This window comes from Bombina bombina, chromosome 6 (assembly GCF_027579735.1).
Source record: "Bombina bombina isolate aBomBom1 chromosome 6, aBomBom1.pri, whole genome shotgun sequence".
Lineage (NCBI taxonomy): Eukaryota > Metazoa > Chordata > Amphibia > Anura > Bombinatoridae > Bombina > Bombina bombina.
Window position 1 is genome coordinate 1,129,849,599 of NC_069504.1, and position 16,556 is coordinate 1,129,866,154.

The following is a 16,556-nucleotide window of genomic DNA, read 5'->3' on the forward strand; positions in this document are numbered from 1 at the left end:
GTGGGCATAACTGGTGTAGACACAGTAGGGGATGATGTAGTATCATGTTTACTCCCCTCATTTGAGGAATCTTGGGCAATATCATTATCTGTGGCATTACTGTCCTTACTTTGTTTGGACACTATGGCACAATTATCACATAAATTTAAATGGGGAGACACATTGGCTTTTATACATATAGAACATAGCTTATCTGATGGTACAGACATGTTAAACAGGCTTAAACTTGTCAACAAAGCACAAAAAACGTTTTAAAATAAAACCGTTACTGTCACTTTAAATTTCAAACTGAAAACACTTTATTACTGAATATGTGAAAAAGTATGAAGGAATTGTTCAAAATTCACCAAAATTTCACCACAATGTCTTAAAGCATTAAAAGTATTGCACACCAAATTTCAGAGCTTTAACCCTTAAAATAACGGAACCGGAGCCGTTTTTACATTTAACCCCTATACAGTCCCAGAATGAGGCTCTGTCTATAACTAGAAAGGCCCCCATCTGAAAAAGGTGTCCAACACAGTGCCTGCCGTTTTTCTAAACGTTCCCCAAGATTATAATACCAATAATTAGTTAGAATCTGCATAATATGCCTAGTAAAGCAATCGTTTTAGCCCAGAAAAATGTCTACCAGTTTTTAAGCCCTTTTTGAAGCCCTTTATTCTTTTATGTTTAACTAAGAAAATGGCTTACCGGTCCCCATGAGGGGAAATGACAGCCTTCCAGCATTACATGGTCTTGTTAGAAATATGTCTAGTCATACCTTAAGCAGAAAAGACTGCTGTTTCCCCCAACTGAAGTTACTTCATCTCAACAGTCCTGTGTGGAAACAGCAATCGATTTTAGTTACTGTCTGCTAAAATCATCTTCCTCTTACAAACAGAAAACATAATTTATGCGTACCTGATAAATTCCTTTCTCCTGTAGTGTGGTCAGTCCACGGGTCATCATTACTTCTGGGATATTAACTCCTCCCCAACAGGAAGTGCAAGAGGATCACCCAGCAGAGCTGCTATATAGCTCCTCCCCTCTACGTCACACCCAGTCATTCGACCAAGAACCAACAAGAAAGGAGAAGCCAAAGGGTGCAGTGGTGACTGGAGTATAATTTAAAAATTTAGCCCTGCCATAAAAAACAGGGCGGGCCGTGGACTGACCACACTACAGGAGAAAGGAATTTATCAGGTAAGCATAAATTATGTTTTCTCCTGTTAAGTGTGGTCAGTCCACGGGTCATCATTACTTCTGGGATACCAATACCAAAGCTAAAGTACACGGATGACGGGAGGGACAGGCAGGCTCTTTATACGGAAGGAACCACTGCCTGAAGAACCTTTCTCCCAAAAACAGCCTCCGAAGAAGCAAAAGTGTCAAATTTGTAAAATTTGGAAAAAGTATGAAGAGAAGACCAAGTTGCAGCCTTGCAAATCTGTTCAACAGAGGCCTCATTCTTAAAGGCCCAAGTGGAAGCCACAGCTCTAGTAGAATGAGCTGTAATTCTTTCAGGAGGCTGCTGCCCAGCAGTCTCATACGCTAAACGTATTATGCTACGAAGCCAAAAAGAGAGAGAGGTAGCAGAAGCTTTTTGACCTCTCCTCTGACCAGAATAAACGACAAAAAGGGAAGAAGTTTGTCGAAAATCTTTAGTTGCCTGTAAATAAAATTTCAGGGCACGGACTACATCTAGATTGTGTAGAAGACGTTCCTTCTTCGAAGAAGGATTAGGACACAAAGATGGAACAACAATCTCTTGATTGATATTCCTGTTAGTGACCACCTTAGGTAAGAACCCAGGTTTAGTACGCAGAACTACCTTGTCTGAATGAAAAATCAGATAAGGAGAATCACAATGTAAGGCAGATAACTCAGAGACTCTTCGAGCCGAGGAAATAGCCATTAAAAACAGAACTTTCCAAGATAACAATTTGATATCAATGGAATGAAGGGGTTCAAACGGAACACCCTGTAAAACATTAAGAACTAAGTTCAAACTCCATGGTGGAGCAACAGTTTTAAACACAGGCTTAATCCTGGCCAAAGCCTGACAAAAAGCCTGAACGTCTGGAACCTCTGACAGACGTTTGTGTAAAAGAATGGACAGAGCTGAAATCTGTCCCTTTAAGGAACTAGCGGATAAACCCTTTTCTAAACCTTCTTGTAGAAAAGACAATATCCTAGGAATCCTAACCTTACTCCATGAGTAACTTTTGGATTTGCACCAATATAAGTATTTACGCCATATTTTATGGTAAATCTTTCTGGTAACAGGTTTCCTAGCCTATATTAAGGTATCAATTACTGACTCAGAAAAACCACGTTTTGATAAAATCAAGCGTTCAATTTCCAAGCAGTCAGCTTCAGAGAAATTAGATTTTGATGTTTAAAGGGACCCTGGATCAGAAGGTCCTGTCTCAGAGGCAGAGACCAAGGTGGACAGGATGACATGTCCACTAGATCTGCATACCAAGTCCTGCGTGGCCACGCAGGCGCTATTAGAATCACCGATGCTCTCTCCTGTTTGATTCTGGCAATCAATCGAGGAAGCATCGGGAAGGGTGGAAACACATAAGCCATCCCGAAGGTCCAAGGTGCTGTCAAAGCATCTATCAGAACCGCTCCCGGATCCCTGGATCTGGACCCGTAACAAGGAAGCTTGGCGTTCTGTCGAGACGCCATGAGATCTATCTCTGGTTTGCCCCAACGTCGAAGTATTTGGGCAAAGACCTCCGGATGAAGTTCCCACTCCCCCGGATGAAAAGTCTGACGACTTAGGAAATCCGCCTCCCAGTTCTCCACTCCCGGGATGTGGATTGCTGACAGGTGGCAAGAGTGAGACTCTGCCCAGCGAATTATCTTTGATACTTCCATCATTGCTAGGGAGCTTCTTGTCCCTCCTTGATGGTTGATGTAAGCTACAGTCGTGATGTTGTCCGACTGAAACCTGATGAACCCCCGAGTTGTTAACTGGGGCCAAGCCAGAAGGGCATTGAGAACTGCTCTCAATTCCAGAATGTTTATTGGCAGGAGACTCTCCTCCTGAGTCCATGGTCCCTGAGCCTTCAGAGAATTCCAGACAGCGCCCCAACCTAGTAGGCTGGCGTCTGTTGTTACAATTGTCCAATCTGGCCTGCTGAATGGCATCCCCCTGGACAGATGTGGCCGAGAAAGCCACCATAGAAGAGAATTTCTGGTCTCTTGATCCAGATTCAGAGTAGGGGACAAATCTGAGTAATCCCCATTCCACTGACTTAGCATGCACAATTGCAGCGGTCTGAGATGTAGGCGTGCAAAGGGTACTATGTCCATTGCCGCTACCATTAAGCCGATCACCTCCATGCATTGAGCCACTGACGGGTGTTGAATGGAATGAAGGACACGGCATGCATTTTGAAGCTTTGTTAACCTGTCTTCTGTCAGGTAGATCTTCATTTCTACAGAATCTATAAGAGTCCCCAGGAAGGGAACACTTGTGAGTGGAAAGAGAGAACTCTTCTTTTCGTTCACCTTCCATCCATGCGACCTTAGAAATGCCAGTACTAACTCTGTATGAGACTTGGCAGTTTGAAAGCTTGAAGCTTGTATCAGAATGTCGTCTAGGTACGGAGCTACCGAAATTCCTCGCGGTCTTAGTACCGCCAGAAGAGCACCCAGAACCTTTGTGAAGATTCTTGGAGCCGTAGCCAATCCGAATGGAAGAGCTACAAACTGGTAATGCCTGTCTAGGAAGGCAAACCTTAGATACCGGTAATGATCCTTGTGAATCGGTATGTGAAGGTAAGCATCCTTTAAATCCACTGTGGTCATGTACTGACCCTTTTGGATCATGGGTAGGATTGTCCGAATAGTTTCCATTTTGAACGATGGAACTCTTAGGAATTTGTTTAGGATCTTTAAATCCAAGATTGGCCTGAAGGTTCCCTCTTTTTTGGGAACCACAAACAGATTTGAGTAAAACCCCTGTCCGTGTTCCGACCGCGGAACCGGATGGATCACTCCCATTAGTAAAAGATCTTGTACACAGCGTAGAAACGCCTCTTTCTTTATTTGGTTTGTTGACAACCTTGACAGATGAAATCTCCCTTTTGGGGGAGAGGATTTGAAGTCCAGAAGATATCCCTGAGATATGATCTCTAACGCCCAGGGATCCTGGACATCACTTGCCCAAGACTGGGCGAAGAGGGAAAGTCTGCCCCCCACTAGATCCGTTCCCGGATCGGGGGCCCTCACTTCATGCTGTCTTAGGGGCAGCAGCAGGTTTCCTGGCCTGCTTGCCCTTGTTCCAGGACTGGTTAGGTCTCCAGCCTTGTCTGTAGCGAGCAACAGCTCCTTCCTGTTTTGGTGCAGAGGAAGTTGATGCTGCTCCTGCCTTGAAATTACGAAAGGAACGAAAATTAGACTGTCTAGCCTTAGGTTTGGCTCTGTCTTGAGGCAGGGCATGGCCTTTACCTCCTGTAATGTCAGCGATAATTTCTTTCAACCCGGGCCCGAATAAGGTCTGCCCTTTGAAAGGTATGTTAAGTAATTTAGATTTAGAAGTAACGTCAGCGGACCAGGATTTTAGCCACAGTGCTCTGCGTGCCTGAATGGCGAATCCGGAATTCTTAGCCGTAAGTTTAGTTAAATGTACTACGGCATCCGAAATAAATGAATTAGCTAGCTTAAGTGTCCTAAGCTTGTTTGAAATCTCATCTATAGTTATTGAGTCAAGAGTCTCTTCCAGGGACTCGGACCAAAAAGCGGCCGCGGCCGTGACAGACGCAATACATGCAAGGGGTTGCAATATAAAACCTTGTTGAACAAACATTTTCTTAAGGTAACCCTCTAATTTTGTATCCATTGGATCTGAAAAGGCACAGCTATCCTCCACCGGGATAGTGGTACGCTTAGCCAGAGTAGAAACCGCTCCCTCCACCTTAGGGACCGTCTGCCATAAGTCCCGTGTGGTGGTGTCTATTGGAAACATTTTTCTAAATACAGGAGGGGGGGAAAAGGGTACACCGGGCCTATCCCACTCCTTAGTAATTATCTCTGTAAGCCTCTTAGGTATAGGAAATACGTCAGTACTCGCCGGTACCGCATAGTATCTATCCAGCCTACATAATTTCTCTGGAATTGCAACAGTGTTACAATCATTCAGAGCTGCTAATACCTCCCCTAACAGTACACGGAGGTTTTCGAGCTTAAACTTAAAATTAGAAATGTCTGAATCCACTCTATCGGGATCAGAACCGTCACCTGCAGAATGAAGCTCTCCGTCCTCATGTTCTGCAAATTGTGACGCAGTATCTGACATGGCCCTAATATTATCAGCGCACTCTGTTCTCACCCCAGAGTGATCACGCTTACCTCTAAGTTCTGGTAATTTAGACAAAACTTCAGTCATAACATTAGCCATGTCCTGTAATGTGATTTGTAATGGCCGCCCTGAAGTACTCGGCGCTACAATATCACGCACCTCCCGAGCGGGAGATGCAGGTACTGACACGTGAGGCGAGTTAGTCGGCATAACTCTCCCCTCGTTGTTTGGTGAATGATGTTCAATTTGTACAGATTGACTTTTATTTAAAGTAGCATCAATGCAATTAGTACATAAATTTCTATTGGGCTCCACTTTGGCTTTAGCACATATAGCACAGAGATATTCCTCTGAGTCAGACATGTTTAACACACTAGCAATTAAACTAGCAACTTGGAAATACTTTTCAAAGCAATTTACAAAAAATATGAAAAACGTACTGTGCCTTTAAGAAGCACAGAAAAAAAGTTATGACAGTTGAGAAAACAATAAACCGGAGAAACTATAACATCAAATTCTTTCCGGTAAAAACACAATTTAGCAAAGGATTGCTCCCATTAGTAATGGATAACTAACCCTTAAATAGCAGAAAAAATGTACAGAATATAACGTTTTTTATCACAGTCAAGCACAATCTCACAGGTCTGCTGTGAGTGATTACCTCCCTCAAAATAACTTTTGAAGACCCCTGAGCTCTGTAGAGACGAACCGGATCATGCAGGGAAGAAAACAGACTTGTGACTGAATTTTCTGATGCGTAGCAAAAGCGCCAAAATAGGCCCCTCCCCCTCACACACAACAGTGAGGAAGGTCAGTAAACTGTCTTAAATTAAATAAAACGACCGCCAAGTGGAAAAAACAGTGCCCAAAACAATTTTTCACCCAGTACCTCAGATAATTAAACGATTTAACATGCCAGCAAAACGTTTAACATCAAATAAATGAAATGTCATTAGAAAGCCTGTTGCTAGTCGTTCCCACTGCAAGTTAGGCTAAGAGTCTTATGCATACAGTATTATCCCAGTGAAGTGCCATTCCCCAGAATACTGAAGTGTAAATATACATACATGACAGCCTGATACCAGTTGCTACTACTGCATTTAAGGCTGAACTTACATTATATCGGTATTGGCAGTATTTTCTCAGTCAATTCCATTGTCAGAAAATAATATGCTGCTACATACCTCTTTGCAGATTAACCTGCCCGCTGTCCCCTGATCTGAAGTTTACCTCACTCCTCAGATGGCCGAGAACAGCAAGATGATCTTAACTACGCCGGCTAAAATCATACAAAAAAACTCAGGTAGATTCTTCTTCAAATTCTACCTGAGAGGGAACAACACACTCCGGTGCTGTTTTAAAATAACAAACTTTTGATTGAAGATATAAAAACTAAGTATAATCACCACAGTCCTCTCACACATCCTATCTATTAGTTGGGTGCAAGAGAATGACTGGGTGTGACGTAGAGGGGAGGAGCTATATAGCAGCTCTGCTGGGTGATCCTCTTGCACTTCCTGTTGGGGAGGAGTTAATATCCCAGAAGTAATGATGACCCGTGGACTGACCACACTTAACAGGAGAAATCTTCATCCTTTTCTGTTTCAGAGTAAATAGTACATACCAGCACTATTTTAAAATAACAAACACTTGATAGAAGAATAAAACTACATTTAAACACCAAAAAACTCTTAACCATCTCCGTGGAGATGTTGCCTGTGCAACAGCAAAGAGAATGACTGGGGTGGGCGGAGCCTAGGAGGGATCATGTGACCAGCTTTGCTGGGACTCTTTGCCATTTCCTGTTGGGGAAGAGAATATCCCACAAGTAAGGATGACGCCGTGGACCGGACACACCAATGTTGGAGAAATTATGTTTTATGTACCTCATTGTCTCCTTATGCAATTGCTACTGTAAAAATGCTCAATATCTTCATATTCCTTTTTGCTACCTCTTGTCTCTATAATAAACTACATTATTCAATTACTTCTTCTCCCTCTTCACCTGCACTGTTAATTAGCCCATCTCTCTTAAACTCACCTTACTTTTGTACTCATGAACTTTACCTATTCCTAAACACTCTCTCCCCCTCCCCCCCTGCACCTTGTCTCAAAAGCAGTCTCATTACTGCAAATCTATCTCATCTCATGTCACTCTCCCTCTTGCTTTTACTAACTGCTGGTGACATCTCCGCTAATCCTGGTCCCAAACAACTGCCTAGCCGTGCACATCCATGTGTACCGTCCCATAGACTCAGAAAACAAAACTCAGCCAACCTTACTCACATTCCTCCTGCATCTAAAGCCACTACCCCTTTCACTTGCGCACTCTGGAACTCTCGCTCTGTTTGCAACAAGCTCACTTCTATACATGACCTCTTCATCTCCCGCTCCCTCAACCTTCTGGCCCTAACAGAAACCTGGCTCTCTCCCTTTGACACAGCATCCACTGCTGCTCTGTCACATGGGGGTCTCAAATTCAGTCACACTCCTAGGTCTGGCAATAGACAAGGAGGTGGTGTAGGTATTTTACTTTCCTCTCGTTGCACCTTTCAACAAATAAAACCCATTTCTTCCCTCACATTTTCCCTTATTTGAAACTCACATGATTTGCTTATTCTCTCCCCTCTCTATCACTTGGCTGCCTGGCTACCTTATTTCCTTTCCTCAGACACCCCTGTCCTCATTCTTGGCGACTTCAACATCCCTCTTGACAATCCCACTGCCTCATCTGCAAAACAACTTCCTCTTTTGGTTTGTCACAATGGACTGATTGTCCCACTCGCACAGACGGTCACTCCCTTGACCTGATCCTTAGCTATCGCTACACTCTCTCAAACTTCACAAACTCCCCCTAACCTCTTTCTGACCACCATCTCCTTACTTGCAACATATCATCCTTCCCTACAACTCTCCCTCCTTCTACTCCTCACACCAAACTTCACAAAATAATTATGTCATTATATCAGCAACAGCTTGCTAATTCCCTCGAACCTCTCCTCTCATCCTTCTCCTCCTTTTCCTGCCCTGACCAATCTATCTGCCACTATAATTCCACCCTTACATCTGTCCTTAACAATTTGGCCCCTCTTACCATAGCTCGGAAATCACACACTCATCCTCAGCCCTGGCATACTCCTCTGACACGGTACCTACGCAGATGTTCCCGTACTGCTGAGCGGCATTGGAGAAAATTTCGGAGTTCAGCTGATTTTCTTCATTACAAATTCATCTTGAACTCCTACTATTCTGCCCTTAATCTTTTTAAGCAACATTACTTCTCTACTCTTATCCCTAATCTTTCTTCAAACCCAAAACGTCTGTTCTCCACTTTCAATACTCTTCTCCGCCCTCTCCCACCTCCTAATACAACTTCTCTGTCAGCTCAAGACTTTGCCAGCCACTTCATTAACAAAATCGACTCCATCAGAAACTAAATCAGCTCTCAACATAATTCCATTCTCTCACCCCTCAAATGCTCTCAATCAATCACAACCCACATAACCTTAAAGGGACAGTCTAGTCCAAAAAAAACTTTCATGATTCAGATAGGGCATGTAATTTTAAACAATTTTCCAATTTACTTTTATCACCAATTTTTCTTTGTTCTCTTGGTATTCTTAGTTGAAAGCTTAACTTAGGAGGTTCATATGCTAATTTCTTAGACCTTGAAGGCCGCCTCTTAAGAATGCATTTTAACAGGTTTTTCACCACTAGAGGGTGTTAGTTCATGTTTTTCATATAGATAACACTGTGCTCGTGCACGTGAAGTTACCTGGGAGCCATCACTGATTGGCTAAACTGCAAGTCTGTCAAAAGAACAAATAAAGGGGCAGTCTGCAGAGGCTTAGATACAAGATAATCACAGAGATAAAAAATATATAAATATAACTGTGTTGGTTATGCAAAACTAGGGAATGGGTAAACAAGGGATTATCTATCATTTAAAACAATAACAATTCTGGTGTAGACTGTCCCTTTAAACTTAGCTCATTCTCCCCTGTTACTAAGGAAGAAGTTTCGGCACTTATACTGCGCTCTCACCTCACTAACTGTCCCCTTGATCCTATCCCCTCACAGATACTCTCCTCCCTCTTTGCTACCCTTACCCCTATACTCACACACATTTTCAACCTCTCCCTCAGCACCAGTATATTTCCCTCATCTCTGAAACATGCACTGGTCACACCTATCCTCAAAAAACCTTCCCTTGATCCAACCTCCCCATCCAACTACCGCCCTATTTCCCTCCTCCCTCTTGCCTTAAAGCTTCTCGAAAAACTAGTATATGCACGCCTATCCCACTTCCTTACATTAAACTCCCCCCTTGACCCACAGCAATCTGGATTTAGTCCCCATCACTGCACGGAGACAGCAATTGTTAAGGTAATTGTTAAGGTTACCAACGACCTACTTACAGCAAAATCAAAAGGCCACTTCTCTCTGCTTATCCTCCTTGATCTGTCTGCAGCCTTTGACACTGTTGACCACCCACTTTTGCTCCAAACCCTCCAATCCTTCGGCATCTGTGACACAGCCCTCTCGTGGCCGTACCTTTAGTGTAGCCTTCTCTGGGGCCTCCTCTGCCCGGTCACCACTTTCTGTCGGAGTACCGCAAGGCTCTGTCCCCTTCTCTTCTAAATCTACACGTCATCACTAGGTTCCCTAATAAAGTCCCACGGTTTCCAATATCATTTGTATGCCGACGACACCAAAATCTACTTCTCTGCACCAGACCTATCTCGTTCCTTGCTAACCCGTGTCACTAAGTGTCTTTCTCACATCTCTTCCTGGATGTCCTCTCACTACCTCAAGCTAAATCTCTCCAAAACTGAGCTCCTTTTTTTTCCCCCCTTCTTCCAAAATCTCCACCCCCAATCTCTTCATAAGTGTCGACAACTCCATCATTACCCCTACACCGCATGCCCAATGTCTCTGGGTCACATTTGACTCAGATCTTTCTTTCACTCCTCACATTCAGTCCTTGGCTAAAGCCTGCCTCTTCCACCTCAAAAACATCTCTAAAGTTAGACACTTCCTTACACAAGGCACAACTAACAAACAATCCACTCTCTCATCCTTTCCCGCCTCGATTACTGCAACTCTGTCCTCTCTGGTCTCCCCACCTGCTGCCTAGCTCCTTTACAATCCATAATGAATGCCTCTGCCAGGCTCATCTTCCTTACACGTCGCTCTTCATCTGCTGCACCTCTCTGCCAATCCCTTCACTGGCTTCTTCTTGCGTCTAGGATCAAACACAAAATTCTCACTCTGACATACAAAGCCCTCAACTGCAATGCTCCCCCCTATATCTCAGACCTTGTCTCCAGATACTCTCCCTCCCGTCCCCTTCGCTCTGCTCACAACCTCCTACTCTCCTCCTCTCTTGTCACCTCATCACACTCCCGTTTACAGGACTTCTCCAGACTGGCTCCCATCTTGTGGAACTCTCTGCCTCGCTCCACAAGACTCTCTTCTAGTTTTGAAAGCTTCAAGTGCTCCCTAAAGACTCTACTGTTCAGGGATGCATACAACCGACGGTAACCTTTCTTTATACCAGTTCCTCTCCTCCATTGCTATCCCCTGAACCCCTTTAGCATGTAAGCCTAAGAGTCAAGCTGTTTGTAGATTACCTTCTTAAGAGCTGACTACAACAGTACAACTCTTGGCAGGGCCCTCTACCCATTTGATCCCTATAAAAAAAAATTTTTACTCCACATTTGTTTATAGCGCTGCGGAACCTGTTGGCGCTCTACAAATAACCGATAATAATAATAATAAAATAATAATCTAGCTAATACTCTATCTGTAATTATAAAGTCCTTGCTTGCACAGTTAACTTTAGCACAGCTATTCCTCTGAGGAAGCGTGAGCAAAACAAGTGTCAGGGGTCTGGCTTCAGAGAGTTCATACTCTCATTTTTTTTAACCGCTTATTCTCTATAACTGTTGATTGCCAATAGCTTGTAAATGTGTGTTATATTCTGAGATCAGACGTTGTGCTATGTTAGTGAAACAAGTCAATTAAACGTTAATCTAGCCTCCGCTATAGAAGGGGCTTAAGCAGACAGAATCTATTACACTGAACAGACGTGCTAAAGTTAACTGTGCAAGCAAGGACTTTATTATTACAGATAGAGTATTAGCTAGATAGCTTTAATCTCACAAACTGACATGACATCCCACATATTAACAGGTCCTCTTGTTACAGAATTATTTATGAATGTATTAATAGACGTCTGCAAAAGAAATTGTTTGTATCTAACTGCTTGATATTATACAAACCAAGTACAATGTTTCATATATAGATACATGACTATCAGGAGGTATTATTCACATACCTATGCTATATATTGATATCGAGAGAGTTCAAGAAGACAGAATCTATTACATTGAGCAGCTGTGCTAAAGTTGACTGTGCAAGCAAGGACTTTATAATTACAGATAGAGTATTAGCTAGATAGCTTTAATCTCATAATCTGACATCCCACATATTAACAGGTCCTCTTGTTACAACATTATTACTGAATTTATTAATAGCCGGCTACAAAAGATAATGTTTGTATCTGACTGCTTGATATCATACAAACCAAGTACAATGTTTCACATATAGATACATGATTCTCAGCGGTATTATTCACACATCTATGCTATATTTTGATATCTAGAGAGTTTAATTGTTTTTAAACGTGTATGATTGAATAGTTAAACCAATAAAGATACAGTATGAATGGTTAAAAACCATTCCTGTATTATTCAGTGAGAATGTTACCTAAATAATTGCAGGGGTAAAGCACTCTCTTTTTTGTTACAGACTTTGTAACTCATTTATCTATGAGTCTTCTTAGTGCTATATTGCCCACCTAACAGGTGCTTGTTGATTACAAAAATATTTGGCATCTATAGATACTTACCATTAGTACTACTTTACCTACTATATTGTTACTATAGTAAAACCATTTTTAAGCAAGACAAATGTCCACATTATTATGATATATTTTTCTCATAACAGGCTTTCTGGCCTGTATAAAGTTTCAACTACTTCATCCGAAAAACCTCTTAAAATTAGGTATTCAATCTCCAAGACTTCAAGTTGAGAGACTCTAGATCTTGATGATAGAAGGGATTCTTGAGATAGAAGGTAGCAACTTAGTGGTTGAGGCCACGGAGGACTACCAGGCATCTAAACCAGATCTGCATGGCCAAGTTGGAGCAATCAACCTGACTGATGATTGCTCTTGTTTGGTTCCGGCTACCACTTCCTGATGTAAAGACCATTCCCATGAATAAAGGGATTGATGACTCAGAAAATCTGCTTCCCAATTTTTCACACCTGGGATATGAATTGCAGAAATTGTAGCAAGATTGTTTTCTGCCCAAGACAGAATACAAGAGACTTCCTTCATCACGGGAGAACTGCGTGTTTCTCCTTCATGAGTGATATTTTACACCACCACTGTGACATTGTCTAATTGGAAAATGCAAATAAGCCTCTTCTTACAGGAGAGACCAGCTCTGACGAGCCCTGAAGAAAGCACAGAGTTTGAAGATATTTATGGATAACCTCGCCTCCTTGAGTAGAACCAAGTGACTTGTGTCTGTCATGATTATTGTCCAAGTGGAATGGACAAAAGATGCCACCCCCTTAAAAAATAGTTTGTTTCTCTATCCTCCAGGATAGAGACTTCCTTTCTGTGGGATTCAAAAGTATACTTTGAGAAAGTTGAGTGTAGTCCTTGCACCACTGACATAACATGCATAACTGAAGAGGCGTCATGTGAAACCGAGCAAATGGAATGGCATCTGATGCAGAAATCATCAGATATAATACTTCCATGCATAAGGCTACAGTAGCATTGGAGAGAGACTGAAGTCTCACACATGTTGTATGAAACTTTGATCTCCTTTGATCTTCCAAGGAAAGTCTCATTGTTATAGAGTCTATAATGACTCCTAGATAGGAGACTCTGGTTTGAAGAGATAAACTCTTTGGAATGCAAATTTTCAAACCATAACTGCAAAGAAAAAAAAAGCCTGTTGGTATTAGTTACTGCTAAAGGTAAAGATGGTGCCTGTACGAAGATATTGTCCAGGTATGGAGCCACCGAAATACCCTGAGTTCTTATTACAGACAAGAGAGTTCCCAGGACTTTTGTAAAAATTCTGGGAGCAGTAGCAAGACCAAATGGGAGAGCAATAAACTGAAAATGTTTGTCCTGATAGGCAAATCTTTGGAACTGGTGATGGTCTTTGTGGACAGGAATATGATAGTAAGCAACCTTCAAGTATATCATTGACATATATTGCCCTTGTTAAACAAGGGGTAGAGTAGTCCGGATTGATTCCATTTTGAATTAGGAATCCTAAGGAACTTGTTTAGACATTTCAAATCCAGAATAGGCCTGAATGTTCCCTCTTTTTTGGGAACTATGAAAAGGTTGGAGTAAAAACCCTGGCCTTGTTCTGATATTGGCAACAGAACTATAACTCCCATGAGTTCTAGATCCTGAACACAATGAAAAAGGGCTTGTGCCTTTACAGGATGCTTTGGGACGCGGAACAGAAAAAAACTGTCCCAAATAAAATATTTCCTTGAGAAAAAGAGATAATACAGCAGTCTAGATCTTGAAACCATGTCAGCTGGCCATGATTTTAGCCAAAAAGCTCTTCTGGTCAAAACCAACACCATATTTTTGGAATTGATCCTAATAATATCAACAATAGCATCTCAGATTAAATAATTTGCTGACCTAAGAAGTTTAAAATGACAATGAAAAGACTCTAATTTTCTGTCCATAGGGTATTTAAAGGAAGTACTATCCTCTATAGCTGTAGTAGCGCGTTTTGCTAAGGTGGAGGGATATGGCACCATCCACCTTTGGGATAGTTTTACAAAGCTCTATGCTAGCAGTTGGTAAGGGGAACATCCTTTTAAATGCAAATGATGGGTTAAAAGGAAGACCAGGTTTGGAATCCTCTTTGGTAATAACCTCACTGGAACAAACTCTGGAATTTTAACAGAAGGTTTGAAAATTAAATCCGTTTGATGGATTTTGCTTCCAAAGGCTTAGAGTCTTGTACCATTAAAGTATAAAAAAAAACTCTTTTAGAAGAGTTTGAAGATGTTCAAGCTTGAACATAAAAAGAGAAGTCTGTATTCTGATCAGCAACTGATTCCTGAACTTCAGATAGTACCTCACCTTCAGAAGAATGAAGTGATGTGTTAGAGTCTGAAAGTAACTGTTTAGCAGATCTGATCTAAAGAGATTCACAATTGGCTAGATAAATCAACAGTAGGTTGTTTATCTGAGACTCTCTTGCATTTACTGGTAGGAGGCATGGCCGCCAACATCTCAGACAAAGTTGAGCACACAAAATCTTTAAATCCTGGAGCATAATCTGAAGAACTCCCTTATACTGCAAGGGCAGCATTTGTTAGAATGCATAAGGTGATCCATACATGAATTGCCTAGATGAGCTGGTGACCTTTCTCCTGGGAGGCAAAAATAAGACTGGGATACAAGCAAGGTGGGAGGGACTAAGTGCTCTTGGAAGTATTGGGAATATTTGTCTCCTTCTAGTGGCCTGGAGTTGGATACCATGAGTAATGGATTGTGGACTGTCACTACCTTATGAAAGAAAAAAAAAAACCATTTGATTTTTGCAATGAGTTGATTCAATATATTTAAAAGGTACATTCTACTGTGGAAATAAAATGCTTTGTTTTGTAGAGTACTTCTGAGTCTCTCTATATGAGAATACAGCATGTAAGCCTATCAGGAGCAGGAATTTATGTGCATACTCTAATTACTGGCCGTAATCTCACTTGAATCAAAATGGAGAGTTCCAGCAGTGCAACGTTGACCATGTTCTCTAATTCTCAATATAAAAAAAAAGTAAAAAAAAAGGAATTAGAAAAAAAACTAATTAAAGAGAGCATTTTACCTTTACAGTAGACCGTCCCTTTATGGTTATTGCATCACTTGCCCGTCCTTTTAAGCATGGGCAGTTTTATATAACCGTGATAAATTATAGAGCTTACTAGGTTCATAAGTCGAATGCGCTGGTTGACATAGAAACCTTTTTGGATAATGTGAGTGTTAATAAAGCTTTGCTTGAGCCATTTGTAGCGTTTGAGAATATAACCCACAACATATCTATGCATGTAAAACAATTATAGCTGCTTACTCACCTTCATGAGTCGCCTACACAGATTCAGAATTAGTAACAAAAGAAATTAGGAGATGAGAAAGTTTATGGTATGGCCCCCAAACAAGCATTTTATATCCACTCTATATATATATTCACTGCCATGACAGAACACTGGGAGAAATATTCATACAGAATATTCCTCTAATTAAACAGAAAGTAGGTGAAAAACAACATGGCATGGCAAAAATATGTTGGTTTGTTTTCTCAAAATGGCTGTGCACAATAGTTGTGTTTGGGAGAATTCTGTAAAATCGGGAAGAGCAGCTGCTGGTGATGAGAAGCAGTGAATTTAATATTTAACCAGAGGTCATAATGAAGGGGACATGGACAGCTCAGCAGACATACCAGGATTATGAATACGATCCAAAAGCTTCACAGATCGAGCGCTGACAACACCTCCGATGTGAACCAGGAACCCCGGCGGAAAAGATGTCAGAGTGAAAAAGGGAAACTCCTGCAGAGAGAAAAACGTCAGTTAACGTAAACCAACATGCAGCATGACTAACGTCAATTTAACCCCCTATTAATTACCCAATTAAAGGGACATTCAACTCTTTCTTTCATTATTCAGACAGAGCATATAATTAGGAACAACTTTATAGATTAATTTTACTATCATTTGTTGAGGAAGCAGCAATGCATTACTGGGAGCTAGCTGAACACATTTGGTAAACGAATAACAAGAGATTTTATATATATATATACACAGCCACCATTAAGCAGCCAACTACCACCTAAGTGTATGTGTGTGTTAGGGCTTGGCGATATGTGCAAAAATGAAAATCGGGATTTTGGACCCTAAAAATCTCGATTGCGATTTAATTGCGATTTTCTTATAAATGACTATAACACCTTAATTTTTCAATAGAAAATTAAATTTAAGACTACAGAATCTTAATGTACATTTATCTGAATGCCCAATACGGGAGCATAAAAATACAAACCACGGGGCGGAGCTTGACGCCAAAGCGGTAGGACGTGTTTCACAGGAGCTCCTGCTTCACATATAATATTTCTAGGATCTTATCTCAATTTATACCATATTTGAT

The 16,556-nt window shown here is 41.5% G+C and overlaps 1 protein-coding gene across 6 annotated transcripts in view; it reads right to left on the reverse strand.

The window, feature by feature from the left end:
- C2CD5 (C2 calcium dependent domain containing 5) overlaps positions 1-16,556 on the reverse strand; it is a 584,106-nt gene that overhangs the window by 481,641 nt on the left and 85,909 nt on the right. For all 6 annotated transcript variants that reach the window (XM_053719104.1, XM_053719103.1, XM_053719107.1 and 3 more), the window contains one exon: positions 15,853-15,961. In XM_053719104.1, the coding sequence (XP_053575079.1) occupies positions 15,853-15,961 (109 nt within the window). The remainder of the gene's footprint in view (positions 1-15,852; positions 15,962-16,556) is intronic.